General features: G+C 33.9%; 2 protein-coding genes across 5 annotated transcripts; both read right to left on the bottom strand.

Moving 5' to 3' along the window:
* Nucleotides 1–9,173, bottom strand: LOC132283121 (uncharacterized). Of its 4 annotated transcripts, XR_009471950.1 has the most exons (6): nucleotides 8,903–9,173; nucleotides 5,551–6,575; nucleotides 2,773–3,643; nucleotides 1,152–1,180; nucleotides 778–1,038; nucleotides 1–438 (listed from the first exon to the last, which is right to left on the bottom strand). XR_009471950.1 is itself a non-coding variant. In XM_059785018.1 (5 exons), exons 2-4 carry the CDS (start codon nucleotides 6,517–6,519, stop codon nucleotides 1,152–1,154), a joined length of 1,869 nt encoding a protein of 622 aa, XP_059641001.1. In that variant the 5' UTR covers nucleotides 6,520–6,575; nucleotides 8,903–9,173; the 3' UTR covers nucleotides 1–438. The 4 variants fall into 4 exon arrangements, 2 of the variants coding, with proteins under 2 accessions (XP_059641001.1, XP_059641000.1); XR_009471949.1 differs by lacking the exon at nucleotides 1,152–1,180; XM_059785018.1 differs by lacking the exon at nucleotides 778–1,038.
* Nucleotides 9,174–15,382: 6,209 nt separating this feature from the next.
* Nucleotides 15,383–17,139, bottom strand: LOC132283584 (uncharacterized). Its single transcript, XM_059785565.1, has one exon. The coding sequence runs from the start codon at nucleotides 16,931–16,933 to the stop codon at nucleotides 15,596–15,598; it is 1,338 nt and encodes a 445-aa protein (XP_059641548.1). The 5' UTR covers nucleotides 16,934–17,139; the 3' UTR covers nucleotides 15,383–15,595.
* Between the last annotated feature and the right edge of the window lie 127 nt (nucleotides 17,140–17,266).

Genomic DNA, 17,266 nt, shown 5'->3' with positions numbered 1-17,266 from the left:
TAAAAGGAAAAACAATCAAATATGGATATTATATGCTTCAATCAGAAAACCCTCAAGGGTTTATATACACAAGCCTTCTGAATAACTCAAAAAGAAAAAAGAAAAAAGAAAGAAAAGAAGAAGGAAAATTACACACTCTAGACTCGGTATCTTTGTTCTTTCCAGAGTTGGATTTTAAGTTGAAAAATAGGGGGACAAAATGAGATATCTATATCACAGGTTTTACATCTAAAGACAAAGACCAAAGGACTTGTTTCCTCTTCCAACATGCTTACAATGAGCAACCTAAAGAGGCTAAAATAGGTGCATAACCCACACAGCTGTGTCATTCACAATTCAAATTCCACAACGGTAAATACTTGCATATTAGATGACCCTGATCATCCAAGACTTATGGTTCATCTTCCGTTAGCTGCATATTGTATCCATGCTTCATGTCTGTATCAGTTCAAGGCATCCAGAATAATGTTAGTAAAGACCACAAGGAACTGTATATACAGTAATACATTATGCCGAAATACAAAAATAAAAGAAGACAGAAACTTAAGAAGAATAAATACCACTAATTGGAATTTGAACACATAAGACAAGTAACTGACAATCTACATCAGCTAAAAATTGCAATTTACACTTCAACCTGTCGACATGGTGGACTAATCACGCATGGCAAGATGAAATCATTCGAAATTTTAAAGACATAGTGAAATAATCATAAAGCATTATTGCCTTGCTCAAATAGTACCAAGTTCAAACCTAATTAAAGGAAACCGAACCAACCTCCAACGGTATCTTTAATTATTTAAAAGTGCCTACTTCGAGATATAGAAGTAAGAATATGTGCAACAATCTGGTGATCTTCTGTGTCTGCTCTTGTAAATTTGTTGCTGTGAAGTTGAATTGTATGTGGCGTTGTTACATATAGTTACCATCCCATTGGCAATAAAATTGGCACTTTCTGCAATACTACAGTCCCATTCCCTCCTGGAGACAGGACACATCTAGCTCATAGTTCTCTTGTTTTCTCACCATTAGATAAACCTGTGGTAATTAAGAATGAGACTCATGTGGTTTACTGATAGACAATATCTGTCTTCCGCATCATGACAGTAAGAACAATATATGCATATGATATGGTTCTCTGGGAGACTTACTCAAAAGTGATATTGTTCTGGGTGTAAAGCTGCAACAATTACAAGAGCAAAACATCTTAGCTTTACTCCAAATATAAAGCTGCCCTACCTCCAATTTAAACAAGCATAATACATTCAAATGCATTCAATGGCCAGCTTTGTTGTAGTTTCTAATAATTGCAAATCAGAATACGAACTATGCTTACAGAGACAAGAAAAATTGCAGTAAAAATGCAGCAAAAGATAGTGGAGTGGAAACGAAGACATAGCACTTAATATCAAGAACATATAAATACAAAGACAGATTTTATATGTTTCTCCCTGCAAGAGCTCTTACAAGTCAGGATCTAACAACTCATTATAGGATATGAATTTTTTTGTTTCATCTTTAGAAAAACACACCACCAAGTTTCATGGAGTAATAAGCTAAAATCAAGTACTGCAACATCTTTAGGACAAGATCTAGATGAAACAAATGCATTGCCGTTCAAGTGTTTCGGCCACAGCACATAATTGGCAACTGATATTTTACTGAAGGGGACCCCGGTAAGAAAGAGGCAATGGATTTATTGCTACATCCTAATAAGTACCAGTGTAGCAAAGAAAATATTTAACAAGAAAAGGACTTTCTGAGCTTTTCAGCAGATTTACTCTATTCTTGAATCTAAATATCCTGCATCGAGCATAATAACATTGCAAAGAATTGTTCAATGAATAAAAAGGAAGTCCTATAAAATTTCGGCACCCATTCCTTCAAATGTCAAAAGTCCCAAAATGGTTGCCGGAGTAGAGAGTACATATTGGTTTGAATGGCCAATCTTCCTTGTATAGATAATTCTCAAAAAGCATATATTCCTGAAAGATCAACTTTTTTGTTCCAAGAGTGCTACAAGGCCCAACTCCAAAATAGAAGCAGCGTACACAATTACAAGCCAGCACCTCGTATTAAAATTCAGGGCTAGGGCATATTAAGAAATAAAATTTCCTTGGGGTGTCACTTCGATATTTCTCAAATGAATGTCCTTATGCCTTAACATAATATTATAAGGAATTCTCATTTTGGGGGACCATAGCCTCCGTGGCACTATATGTAGCCCCACGCCTGATTATTGATTTTAGTTCTCACAGTTGGGTTACATACAACTTGTCAGTTGTCACCCACCCCAATGAACAATCTTATAAGGAATTCTCATTTTGGGAGACCATAGCCTCCCTGGCACCATATGTAGCCCCACGCCTGATTATTGATTTTAGTTCTCACAGTTGGTTACATACAACTTGTCAGTTGTCACCCACCCCCATGAACAATCTGTACACTGGAAACGGAGTGTGTGTATTCCTAGGCGTTTTGTTTGATGTGTCTGTGTGTGTTACTAGACATTTTGTCTGATGTACAAAGTGATGCTACTCTTGATACTGCAAGAAAATAAAGTGATTCACCATTTATGGTAGAGCATTCTTATGGTAAAATTGCTGTGTGCTCGTAAAATTGAGTTTGAATAGGCAAAACAATGTAATGGCTCAAACAGAGTAACTAGCATTCAACAAGATTTTACTCTACGCATATTTATATATGTTGTGAATTTTTATTTGATAGATGTATATTAATCAGACTAAAGATTAAATCAGACAATCAAAGTACCTTTTGTGGAAGATGGTTTATTGTACTTGTCTTTCCTTTCATCCTCATTCGTCCATTCACAATCATCATCACCAATTTCATCCCTTTCATTATTTCCTATATCACTTTCACTTGCTGTCTCCCATTCAGAATCATCAGTCTCTTGGCCGTAAATGCCACCAGCATCACCCTCACAGTGGACACCCCCATGTTTAATAGCCGCTTCTCTGAATAACCAAGCTGCACGCATCTGCTTCTTGACTAAACGTTCAGCATAATCAGGAACCTTATTTTGCCTCAAGGAGAGATCAGGATCGGTTGACTGAGAGCACTCGTTTATGAAAAGAATAGCATCTAATAAGCTCTCTTTAGCTAACCCAAGCATGTCATAAGCCTGAGCTCTTCTCCAAAGGCTTTTGGCATGACGGTTAACGGGGTTATGAAGACAAAGTGCGCGCGTAGCATCACTTATGGCCTCCAAGGGTTGTTGCAACAAAAGATGACACTGAGCTCGATTACTGAACAGCACTACCCTCTCTTTCCTTGATCGCACTGGACACAATGCCAATGCTTCTGAGTACTTTGATGCTGCACCAGATATATTTCCTGATGAGAACAGTGAATTTCCTTCAAGTTTTACCACTAGTGCTGCTGCCTGTTTGATATGGAGATCCTCTTTCGGCATATTCTTTTCCCATTTTAATCTCTGTCGAGAATTTATTATTTCCTCAATCTGTTCTTTAGTGTGATTGCTAAGTGAGTTACGTCCTATCCCTTGTGATTGGATACATTCCTGAAGAACATTCACAATGGAATCCCCAAGCCTTTTGTGATCTCCAAGAGCCGAGATTTCAGCAAGATCCACAATTGCAGGTACTGCCTTATCAATCACCTACACAACAAAGTTTGATTATGAGTTCAAGAATACATATCATGACAAAAAGGAGAAAACACCGTTGACTTATAAAGATGGACAAAAGTTCATGTTTCAGCCACAACTGGTTAGTATGTTAGATATAAGGACATGTCATATGTCTATATATCTAGACATGTCCTTGTAATTCGATATATGAGACGTGATAATATATTAATCTATCTCTCTCCTTTTTTTTCTTTTTTCTTTTTTTGTGCCTGTGTGTGTGATATAATAACAGATGTATAATTTAGAAAGAATTCAATTGGAAGATGCTAAAAATCATGACATATCATGACAAAAAGTTTGATTATGAGTTCAAGAATACATATCATGACAAAAAGGAGAAAACACCGTTGACTTATAAAGATGGACAAAAGTTCATGTTTCAGCCACAACTGGTTAGTATGTTACACACAGCAACTTCCCAAAATCTAGATAGAAGGACAGGTCATATGTCTATATATCTAGACATGTCCTTGTAATTCGATATATGAGACGTGATAATATATTAATCTATCTCTCTCCTTTTTTTTCTTTTTTCTTTTTTTGTGCCTGTGTGTGTGATATAATAACAGATGTATAATTTAGAAAGAATTCAATTGGAAGATGCTAAAAATCTTGGCACTTGCTCAAGGTGGAGTGAACTATTTCCCGCTCTGCTCAGAATCAGATAGATGGCTATAGGCCAGAATTGAATTCCCAGCAGTTACAAAAACACTTCATGTTTTTCTAGTACCAATATACCATGTTACAGCAGAATGCATTTGTTTCCACCAACAAAAATTTGGGTTTTAACAGGTATGACATGATTAAGGCTCCATAGATAATAATGAGAGGGACAAAAATGAGAGATAGTAAACTCATTACATGAGTCAGACAAAATATATCCAAGGTGAGTGTCCATAAATCCTTTCTAAAAAATTTATGAGGGACACCATCCTCACTTTCTGATTAACATTGGGCCACAAATACAAATTTCTGGTGCACGTTATTACCAAGATTAGAATAGTCAAATTTTGTCATGAAACATATTTAAAGGTACAGCAGTTGTGCATATCTACCTCCAAAATACTGTACTATAGTAACATAAAAGGAAAGAATTTTCTTGGAGGTGCATGTTAGCATCTGCAAAACCAAAGCATCAAACAAGTACCTTATTGACTTTGTGGCTTCTACTGAGTCATAATACATACATACATACATACATACATACATATATATATATATATATAGATATATATTCTCTTTCTTTCTTTTTTTCTCTTTGTGGAATCAGATCTTCTGTCTTAAAGAAACCAAAAACTATGTAATCAACATCTATACATATATATGAAAAAGTATAGTATTGTCTCAATAATTTGTGAAGTTTGATATTGTAGCATAAAAAAAAATAAAAATTAATAATAATAATAATAATAAATAAAAAGACTCCTCATGCCATAGATAGGCTCAAACAGGTATATTGGCTAACAAGAGATGTAACTTTATGTCATGAAAGCAAACAGGTAATGTTGATTTTTGATAATTAGAATCGAGTTATGCTTCACATGTCCTTTTATGACATCGACTCAATCACTAATTTGTCAGACTCAGCTCAACTCTTTCCAGGTTCAGAGGAAGCTAAATGTCAACAGTTTATATTTGGACTAGATAATGGTAACCACTGTAGTAAAGTGATCACAAAGCTTAGTAATCAAATGTTTATAGATTCAAAAGTTATCAGAAAAAAGAAAAATGATAGAATTGAACAATCTTCAATAAACAATCAAAATACCTATTCACCATCAAAACGCAGCAAAACCAATTTCCATGTAATTAATTTCCAAAAATTTAGAACACATTTCTGACAGGGCCTAGGCAGCAGAGATCTGAAAAAGCATTACCTTATGACAAGTACTTGGATCTTGGAGCAACCAAAGAAGACAGTCAATAGCCATATACTGCCAGTCGTCTGATGAGCGCGCGACATTACACAATGCTTCAATAATACCAGGACAGCTAGCCACAGGTCCCCTACCATGTCTATGATGACAAATTGTCCGTAGTAAACCAATACCAGCTGGTGAGTTTTCATTGACAAGTCCGCCCCACATGCCTGGTAGTTTTATTAAAAATTCTGGTTTGCAAATAATAGAAAGAAACTCGGTTTTAAATGCAAAGCAATTAATAAGTTGAAGGGACCAGCACTGCAATTGACTCGCCCATTCCTCTGCCTTCCTGGACTCCATTTCAACACCACCCATGCCACGTGTTAGTAGGTCACAATGATAACTTAGCCTTCTGTCAACATACTGATAAAAATGAGAGTAAACAATTTCAAGCGAACTCATCGCTAGTTGAATGGAAAGCTCAAGGATCTCCTCGTGACTTGATAGAGCAGGAAAAGTGCTGGCATAAGTAGCCAAATGGCCTAGAGCTCGTACAGCCACTCTCTGTTCAACCCAAGTTAACCTACCTCTCAGCAGTTCAATTAGGGGTGGGATCACACCAGCATGCACAGCATTTTCAGCAAATTCTTCAATGTTCATTGTGTAGGATCCAATTATATGTGCAGCATAATAAGGAATATATATATTTTGGTCATGAGAAAGCCAGCGACGATTCTTTAAACCCTTCCAAATTAGTGCTGCCATGCATTCAAATATTCCCAACTCAATGAACTCGGGATCATTGGGATGCGCCATGGCAGTGTTCCAAAGGCCACTGATAGGAAGAACCTGACCATCATCGTCCTGCGAAGGAAGTTCGCGGAAGAATTTTAATACACTTGCTCTGCGCTTACTTGGGTTCGCTTCTTTCATGACACAGAAGAAACATCCTGGGTATGGACAGTCAGGGGATACTTTATCCATGCTCAGTTAGTTAATTACTCACTCTTAACAGGGCATGAAGTTAATTCATCATAGCACTGCAAACATCATATAAGAAGATTAGTTTGGTACCCATTAGAAGATTAGATGGACAATAAATTGAAATACACCGCTTAAAAAACTGTGGCAGCAACACTTAAAAGTTCATGTATTTGCAACCATAGTAATAAGGTTTTTGGACAAGTCCCCAGCTACATTTGAATTTCATAGATCATGCAAAACATCATTTCTATCATGACAATTCGAAACAAACAACAAAATTTGCTATGCCAATGTGTCCCCTGGCCCATTTTTTAGCCAAGACCTAATATTCTGATGGACACAGTTTACTTGGAAATCACAAATATCTGGCAAGCCACGGAAAATTGAACCTGACATGTTTGGTCTTTGACCATCAACTTGTGCAATCTATGTAGCATAAATATGGTTACGAGACACGGATATCATATAGACACAATATGAACACAAAAATGTATAAAGATAAAATTTTATTAATATACATCTATTATATGGGAGATATGATATCGGAACTCTACTTATTTAAATAAATAAAATGGCAAAAATATCAAAAGTGAAATGTAGGATTATTTTTTGGGATAAGTGTGAAGCATAAGAGTGCTTTTGAATCAAAATTATGTCATTTCATTTAGAAAATAAATAATTTAAATAAATAAACAGTGTGGTCTGAAAGTGTACAAAAATGGAGTGCTGGTGTCATTTCCCTTACATGGACAGGTATAGAATTCTCATTAATTACTAATTTCTACACAAATTATTGCACAATGTGTAAGATGAAACTATGAAAAGATCATGAGAATTTTTATTTTATACTATATGCTAATACTACCACTCCTATTAAATTTTTATCATTAAAATTATATTCATGTCTTGTAATGGAAAGTGTATATTGCATTTTTGCCTTGTGATGGTCGCATATAATTCTTTTTAAATAACTAAGGTTGGATATTTTGCTGTCTGTTCATCCTACTCACAAGATTATTGATATGGCTCCATTTAAAATATATTTTTGCTACATAAGGTCTATGTTGGGGGGTTGTCTATGATATATTGGCAAGTGTATAAAAAAAACGAAACTTATTTTTGGATAACAGACATTCATGAGGTGCCCGATACATGTCTACGACTATTGTAAGTTTTAGTGTTCAACACGAACATGACGCCTTCGTGGAAGTGTCTGGTTTTCCATGCATCTTAGGGGCCAACTCAGCTACCCGTGAACATATGTAAATGATATTATTCTATCATTTATATGCATTAATTCGCAAAGATCCGATATTTTAAAAAAACAAATTAATTATTTTTCCAAAATTGTTCCAGTAAATTCTAGAATGACAACATAGCTTCTTTTCCTGTCATGAATACTTTTCCCTACCACATCAATTTTTAGTAACTGAAATAATTATGAAAAACTTGCTCAATCTTATTTAATATCAGCAGCTTAACAACTTTTGGGAGAAATTTTCCAAACTAACTTCTGGATCCCAAGGCAAATGATTTCTGGAATGTACACAAGAAGCTCTGCAAATAGATTGTGTTTATCTTATAGAAGGATACCAACAATTATCAAAAAAAATTATAGAACAAACAATTCAATTTCTTAGGTGTTCATATCTGTGCACCAATATGACCAATAAAACACAATATTCAAAATATCACTTCTGGTGTCGACCAATTGGCTTGCAGTAGAAATTAGATCACAAATTCAAATTATATCAAAAATCCATATTGTTAAAAATGCTAATGCAACCGTGAGAGCTTCATCAACGCAACTGCGACCTGCGGTTCGAAAGGTTTTTGTTTCTGGATTATACAAGTTCTGGAATCAAATTTCAAGCAACTAGATATTTGAGAAGGTAGGAAAAAGGATCAAGAACGAAAATAAAACGCCCAAAAAAGTAAAGAGAGAGAGAGACAGAACAATTCCATCAGTAGCATGAATCAACAGTGATAGTGCCCACAAAATTCCTCATTTATATTGATAGTTTGACAGACAGGAAACTTACAATAGAAAGATGTAACAATTAAATCTAAAGGATAAACAAACAAAATTGCTTCTTTGTCACAAAGAAAAGTAGTACATTTGCAATTCAATTCGATTGAAGTAAGATAACAAACCCAGGAAACATTGAAAACAAAATCCTCAAGTCTTTAAGCAAGATTCAATTTTTAAGAAACCCTAGTCAGAGACTTAAAACCAAACTCATGAACACTCGAAACAAGCAAAACAAAGACAACAAAAGAAAAAAACAACTCGAGCAAGTAATAAGATCCTTATCTACATTGATTTTTACAAGAAGGAAGAAAAAAAAAAAATTAAAACCCAAAGAGAGAGTAAATAAGATACCTGGAAGAATCAGTTGGTACAGATGAGTGAGAAGAAAGAGTAGTGAACCAAAGAGGTTGAATCAAGTTGCTTCAGAAACAGTGGCCGAAGCATAAAAATGGTTTTTCTGATGCGAAAAAGAGCAAAATTTGCTTTTTGAATCTGTGGTGTCTTTCTTTCTTTCTTTTGTGTTGCGTCGATCAAAAGAGGAGAGAGAAAGTAGACAAAGAAGAGAGGCAGCAGTGCACGCTGAAGTTGAAGGGGTGTGGGCGATTCTGACAGCCAAAGGAGATCTTGTAATGAAACTACACTATTTTTTCGCCTTTAAATGCAATACTACTATTAATTTCCCAAAATAAATTTGTCATGTCACGCGCTTTTTCCTCACGCGCACTGTAACGTCTTTTTTGTGAATAAATTTTGCAAATGATAATATTCAATTATTGATATAAACTTTACAACGGTCGTATTTCTCCACCGCGGGTCAAAACTCCGGCCTACTTTGTACCACCATTTTTTTTTTTGGTAATAAACTTTTAAATTAGTGTGACCAACCTTATTCAAATGAGATAAAAATAAAAATAACAGTGATGATGAAATTTTGCAAATAAAAAACTTTAATACCATTACATGTTATCGATGACAAGTACTCCATAATTAAATTAAGAGATTGTGAAATAATCAAACATTAAAAAAAAAAAAATGTTAACATGTTTGAAGACTTTTATTTTAAATTTCACTTTATTAGAACGAGAAATATATTTTAGCATATACCACTTTTTCTTGAATTTTTCCTTCTTTATCAGCTAATTTATTTTAATTTTGCTTTTGCTTATGAGCCACATTTTCCTCTTTCCTTTTCTCTGCGTGAGTGAATTGTGAAATGAATTGAATATTTGACCTAATTGTATATCTGTTTATAAAGAAAATATAGTTATGAAAAAAGGGAGTATATATCTTATTCAATTTGTTAATTAAGATGTTATCGTTGATTTTGGTGGATAAAGTTTGAAATAAAAACAAAAATGACAATTTTGAAGCATGTTAATCTTTGATTTTGTAATTAAAATAAAACGTATTTATTTATTATTGATCCACGTCAGCACTAAAATGGTGTACATTTTCACTAGTGAAAATTTAAATATTGTCCAAACAAAAGCTATAAGATTGTAACTTTTTTAAAATTATATATATGTACTTATTCGTTCATGAGTTTAAAACTTAAAATAAATATCTCGATAATTTATTGAGTTAGTGTCTTAAAAAATTAAATAATATATACATATAAAAGTGGAGGATGATCACAAGGAGTGCACTTTATTTGATAGAGTATGATAATGATTGATGTCGTTAGTGTGTGTGAGAGAGAGTGTGTGAGAGGGGCTGCGCGTGGGGTTATAGCTGCGAAATTATAGGCTTTAAAATGAACCACCAATGTTCGCTCCTAACTGTGACCAGAGTACAATTTCCTTTATATATTTTCAGAAGAGTTTGGTTTTATTTTATTGCACCACATTTATAGTTCATTTGATGTGAAATTGGATGTAATGTAAAGTAAAAACGATTAAAACACACACACATATATATATATATATATATATATATGTGGACATAAGAAAAGTTTTAACTTTTTCTTCTTCTTATTTGCTCAACCCAAAAAAACTATCTTTCTTTTTTTTTAAATTTTAAATTTTATTTCATGATTGGGGGAGCAGGATAGCGAGAGGCCACACCTTAATTAGGGTGAAGAAATATTTGGAAAGAGCAATGTCGATCTTGACTCCTACAAAGGAAAGTGGACGGTGGGACCCAAGCACAACATGGACAACTCAGACCTGTTGACCGTGCAACATTTTTTTAGTTTAGGATTTATGTTCCAACTTTTTCTTTTTTTTTTCTTTTTCTTTTTTTATATGTATTTATATTCCAACCATGCTTGTCATATTATTCATTAAAATGAAAAAACTGGGTTTTATCGAATGTCAAGTTTTCATAGAATAAGAGAGGATAATAGGTATTTTGGCTCTACTTCAAAATTATTTGTCACCAACTGTATATATAGTCGTGATAGAGTCATTTTTTCTATCCAAATAATTACACTACCATTGTTGAAAAAGAAAAAAAAAAAGTTTCGCAATAAAATTTCAACAATAATTAATGTTTGATATAATGCGGTTTCTTACCAACCTACAAGAGCTATAACTAAGCCTAAACCCCTAGCCTTTTTGGGTCTTATAGTTTAGTACCTTCTGTCTTGTTCGAAAGCTATAAAGCCATGTTTCATGAAGGAGAGAGAGACACAATTTGTTGGACTAAAGTCTTCATCTGTGAAACATGGTCCTGTTTTGTTCATTGTTTCACATGGCCCAGTTTTGGTCAGTATTTTACCGTTGTCCTGTTTGTTCCGTTAAAATATATAAACATACATGTTTATTTTGGAAATTATAAGTCTCAATTTTTAAAGGGACATCTATTTTAAGAAGGAAAGGTATGTTTTGTCATGTTAAAAATTATTGTGATATAAACGGAATAAAATTACTATTTCATAGAAAATAATTTTATTCCCAAGTTGTTTTCTTTTTTAAACAGCATCCCGTATGATTGCATCATGCTACACTTTCAATTACAGCTAACTACCTCAGTCATTGGGCTGATGTGCCTGACTACAATTTGTGGCCAGTTTAGCAGTATAACACTCACCTTTTATTATTTTATTTAAGTTTTTTTTTATTATTATTATTATTTATAAAATATAATCGTAAAATATTTTTAAAACATATTTATTTAAATGGTTATTTTTCCAACCACTCATGTTTCGAAAACTATTTATTTCTTGAAACATTTTTGTTAACAAATTTTTTAAAAATAAATATAAAGACATTACGTATTTTCTCACAAGTAATTAAATAAATAAAAGGCATTCCATATTTTATAATAAACAAATAAAATAAAATGACATTACATATTTTCTCATAAATAAAAATACATTACATATGACCACCCCTTCAAGTTAATTTATTTAAGATTGTATTTTGTTGTGCAATGATCCATGTTTTTGTTGTAGCCTTCGATGCGCATTATGTCTCTTTCAAACTCTACTTCAGTCTCCCAAAGAGGACACAAGAAGTCATTGGAAATGATGTTTAACGGGCGTTTGGTGTACTGCAAATAAGGTGGGCTATAATGCATGGACTAATGTATTATTAAAAAAAAAAAAAAAAAACATCGTGATAACAATAACGTGAATCATATAAGACGAGCGCGACAATTTAAAATGGACACTTCCGATAAATGAGCCGATACGCCTTCCACACTACAATTGAAATCCATCATTTTTTATGGCACACATTTCTACTCGTCAGAGTATGATTCACAATGTAAAAAATAATGTGGATATCAAGAGAGATCTCACAAAGAAGTTTAAAAACAATATCAAATAAAATATATTTTTCCATATTGTCTATGAAAAATAAAATATAAATTTTTAAGAATTTGTTTGTACTTTATTAAGATTTTCCAATAAGTTTTAAAAGTATTTTTTTGTTTAAGAGTAATTTAATCATAAATTAATTCAACATCACATTAAATTTTTATAATAGAGATGATCATATGAGTAATTTGAATTAACTTAACTTTTTAATTCGAAATCTAAGTTTGAATTGAAAATCCGAGTTTAGGACCAGAAAAATGAATTTGGGCTCATATTGAACAAGTAGGGTTGGGTGTAGAGTTAAGATTGAGCTCAAATTGACCATTTCATGCGTCGAATTGGGATGAAGCTATAAGGTTATACCAACCTAGCTATGAGTACCAAGCTGTTTGGTCAGCAGCTGCGTGGGACCCACGTTTGGCCAATCCCATACCTTCTGGTCCTAAGGCTTACATTGAATCAGACTGAACATTGGTTCTTTTTGTCTCTCTGTTATCGGATTCTAACGAGTAAAAGAGACCATAAGTCTAACGCCCATAAGAACTCCCTAGATGGCAGGTACCATCTCTCTTCAATTAAACAATTTAGGATGATAAGAAAACCCAAGCCCAACTGAAATACCCATGATCGAAGCCCACCAATATGATGTCCATTTAACCCTGAACTTCACTCACATCAACAATTCACATTTGTGACGAATTATGTGGAAAAGATGAAAAAATAGATATTGGCATCTTGATTGATTAGATTTATTTGTCATTTGTAGGCCTACAAAAAAAATAAAAAAATTTAATGTATTGAGGTGATAGTTGATGCAAGAGGAGCCGAAGTTTAGACCAATGTTAGACAAAGCCTAAAATCTTGGCCTACTTGGGAGTGTCCGAGGAGTTGGCTGATATTGTAACGGTGAATGCGTATCTATTTATCTTAAATCTTATATTATTAGGTAAAGTTAATATATAATTCATATATACTCATTATAATTTTTATCCAAATTTATACTCAGGGCGTTTGATATTATTTGAGGCCTAAAACAAAATTTAAAAATTAGGCCTTTTTCTTTTTTATATATCTATATTTTACAAGTCAAGAAGGGTTAGAAATTATATTAGTAGATGTATTCCAAAATCCACTAGAGACACTTACTCACTTGGCTATCCAGACATCTACTTTCCTATGTTTACTATATGAATATAATATTAATAATTTTTATTCAAGGAAACCTAAAATATTATTTGGATTTTTAAATTTAGAAATAGTAATTTAATTTTATAGGCAATTAATGTGTGAGGATCCAAAAGAAATATGATGACAATTATTGGCATGTAATAGAGATAATGTTTTATTTTGTAGGCAGTTAATGTGCGAGAGGGTTGAAAATAAATATAATGTTGAATTATTATTGAAATGAAATAGAGATACTGATTTTATTTGGAATGCGCTTGGCGTGGTATATGATCAAGGATTGAGTTAGACTCTAATATAAACTGTAACGGTTGAGCGTTTATCCATTTACCAAAAAATTTAAACTATTGAGTAGAACTAATACTCAACCCATATATACTCATTATAATTTCCATTCGGATTCGATGTGAGACAAGTCCAACTTGTAACACTAAGCCACTAAGTAATGCACACTCCTTTTGTTTTTTTTCTAATAATAAGAAAAGTTTGGCAAAAAAACTTCACATTCCTATTAATAATAGCAAAGTAATACTCATTCCCTCCCAAAATAAGTGTCTAACATTTCTATTTTTATTCATTCCAAAATAATTGTCACACTTCAAAAAATTCATGTACTATTTTTTGTAATATTACTAATTTAATCTTCTTGTAAAATGTATAAAAAATAAACTATCACATCACTATAAACTCACTAGAGATAAATTTGATAATTTATTCAATACTACTAATAATTATCATTTAAAAAAAAAGTTAAACTCTTAAAAATAATTAAAATGAGACAAAAAAACAGTAAAAATTTAGTTTGGGATCATATATAATGCAAAGGTTTTACACCAACTTAAAAATAAAAGATTAAAAGTTAGACGGTTTGGTGTTTGATGCTCCAACCTTTTTAACTGCAATTTCGCTTTCATTATTGTCCCTTCAATAGTTGAGGTCTGAATGAAAATAGTTTGATCTAGTTATTATCTAATAATTGGTAATAATAAGGGACTATGGACCCTACATTTAATAGATGTTAAAACTCTTTGACAATAGGCTCAATAAGGAGGTCGTAAAGAGATAATTTAGTTAGCCTAAATTTAGTTGACTATATTAACCCAGAGATCTAGGACTGTGTCGGTGTTGAAGCTAAGCAATTGTGTCGGTTGCACAACTGTGTCCGATTGTTACGTTTTAAAGCGTTTCGCTGCATTAATTTGTGGACTATAGTAACCTCCACCTCTGCAATGCCCTAACCCATAACCTCCAATTTATTACATTCATCAGCAGTAACTTGGTCTGGTTGGATTATGTATCAGAAAAAACAACTTGGTCTGGTTGGAGTTTTCTCAACCCTCAATCTAAGGTATGAGGCCTCCAATATTAATCTAGCCTGACCTTCAATACAATTACAGGACCTTCAATCCAACTGCAATAATTTTTCAATTCTTAAAAAAGAGGAGAGTAGTTCGAGTTTCAACCCAGTCTCATAAAAAGACCTAATTTTCAACATTTATAATTTTGAAAACGAAATACGTTATATTTAATGTAGAAAGAAATTAATCTCTGAAGTACTAGTGCTTTTCAATCGCATGTAACATGGTGATTTCAAGAATGTAACACGCTTTTACTTTGGTGATGTTGCACGTATGTAAAATTTATGTCAATGTTACAACACTCAGGACCTTTATTTTAAAGTTGCATTTTTAATACATCTTCAAATTAGTGGTGTACTATTCCTAAAATAAAGTATCTCCCGCGCAGAACAAATACAATTTACAAAAATGTACAATATGGATATGTTCATCTTTTGAGTGGCAGTGAAACCAAAATCAATTGTTGGAAGCATAGAATAGCATTAGTTTTTCCAATTATACAATGGACAGTTCTCAGTTTTTACGAAGTAACAGAAGACGCATATAAATTATACAATCATAACATGATCTTCCAAACAAGTGTGACTTTATAAAATGAACGGCTGATTTTAAATCTCCGTTCATTTATTTTTAATCTTAATAAACATACAAATTGTGCACCAAAATAATAAAAGCGACAAATTTTCGCTTCTTTCAGTTAAAATAATAACCAAATATAAAGGCCAGAGAGAGAGACACAGATTAGTTCTTTTTGCCTTCCTCACCACCTTCTTCTAAGTAAGCCTTCTTCCTCCTGTCAGCCCTTGCTAACAGACAAATCACGAGGAAACACGTGGCATACATTCCATGGACCCTCCAACTGCTCTTGGGCGGTTGATGCAACACAACCCTGTGAAATACCGTCACGTAATAATGAAGCCCAACCGCAAAGCCCACGATGGTCTGACCCAGGCCCAACAACTTCGAGCCCAGCCCAGAATCAGTCGAGAACACCAGAATCAAGTACATCAAGAGCAACAACAGGTACAGCACATATGCAAGAGTTTGCAGCACCTGTACACAGACGTACGTAGACTGCGAAGTAGCGTAGAAAAACCTCAACGGCTCGAGCCCGGTCACCAAGGAAGATAAACAGAGTATAGAGAAGTAGATGGAGAGATAAACTTGGACGAAGATCAAGAGCTTTTGGAGAGAGAAATAAGCTTTGATACGGTTGAAGAGGAGAGAGACTAGAAGTAGAGGGATTAAAATGAAGGCAAAAGAGACAAAAGAAGCAATCATAGGTGCATATTTGTTACCCACAATGGGTTTGAACCCTTTTGTGATCTCTTTGTTGGCTTTGTTGAGATAGACTTTTGAAGTTGTTGAAATTCTATCTAAATCTGGCATAAAAGTTTCTTGAAATTTTGAGGGTAGATCTCTGAATTCAGAGACTAGGTGGTCCAAGTCGTCCTCATCTTCCTGGTCAATCCAACTGGGTTGTGTTGGCTTTTTTTGTGTGGGTGTGGGTTTGGGCTTTCTATCTGGGTTTTTGGATTTGTCTAATTGGGTTTGGCTCTGTTTTGTGGTAATTGGGTTGGTTGTCTTGTTCTTGGGCGTGCTTGGTTTGTTCAGATCTGAGGACTTCTTGGTGAGAAGCGAGGTGGGTTTGGTTGAATTTGAGATTTTGGAAGTGGAATTGAGCTTCTTGATCTGGATTTTGATAGTGGTGGGTGTTGAATCTGTAGTGGATTTGAGGAGCTTGGTTTTGTTTTTGGTTGAATCAGAGTTGAGTTTGATGAGCTTGGTTTGGTTTTTGGATGTTGAATTTGTGGTGTTCTTAATCAATTTGGTGGTTTGGTTACTGGTTGTGGTGGGTTTGATGAGTTTGGTTTGATTTTTGGTGGAGAGTGTAGGTGTTGTTTTCTTCTTGATTGGCTGATCTTCATTTTGTACCTCTAACATTCTTCTTGTACCCAGAAACAACTCATTGTTGAGAGATTGGGTTCGAGTGTCGGCACAGACAAGAACACAAGTGAAGAGAAATAAAACAAGAAAAAGGAGTACCTTTGTGAGACTCAAGTAGTGGAGTGGAGCCATGAACTGTGAAAGTCTGAAACCCGGAGATCTATGTATGTACGTATGTAGGTGAGGGTTGTAAGATTTAGAGCCCCAGTTGGATCTCTAGATTTTATACAGAGAGTGAGAGAGCAGAAGCATAAGAGAGAGAGAGGGAGAGGAATTTAGAGAGAGATATATACTACATGTGTGTGAAAGCAATGTAGCTAATGGAAGACTTTAATTCGGGAGTGAAAAGATGAGATGAGTCACATGCTGCAACTAGACAAGTATGGTATAGTAAACGCGGTGTTGCCTCTCTGTCTCACCTCACCCTCTCTTTCTTCTCTCTCTGGGCACCGGTGTAAAATGTAA

This window comes from Cornus florida, unplaced genomic scaffold (genome assembly GCF_030987335.1).
Source record: "Cornus florida cultivar Cherokee Brave unplaced genomic scaffold, ASM3098733v1 CherokeeBrave_3.0.0_Hap2_Chr11, whole genome shotgun sequence".
Classification (NCBI taxonomy): Eukaryota; Viridiplantae; Streptophyta; class Magnoliopsida; order Cornales; family Cornaceae; genus Cornus; species Cornus florida.
The sequence above is the reverse complement of the archived record's forward strand: the minus strand, read 5'-3'. Positions and strand labels throughout refer to the sequence as shown.

What these genes read in the sequence shown, in the direction of transcription:
- LOC132283121 (XM_059785017.1), bottom strand. Translation starts at nt 6,519, where the DNA reads ATGGATAAAGTATCCCCTGACTGTCCATACCCAGGATGTTTCTTCTGT. An exon ending in ATCCAAGTACTTGTCATAAG is followed by an intron (nt 3,644 to 5,550) that starts GTAATGCTTTTT and finishes TTTGTTGTGTAG; the next exon opens with GTGATTGATAAGGCAGTACC. An exon ending in TAAACCATCTTCCACAAAAG is followed by an intron (nt 439 to 2,772) that starts GTACTTTGATTG and finishes GAACTGATACAG; the next exon opens with ACATGAAGCATGGATACAAT.
- LOC132283584 (XM_059785565.1), bottom strand. Translation starts at nt 16,933, where the DNA reads ATGGCTCCACTCCACTACTTGAGTCTCACAAAGGTACTCCTTTTTCTT.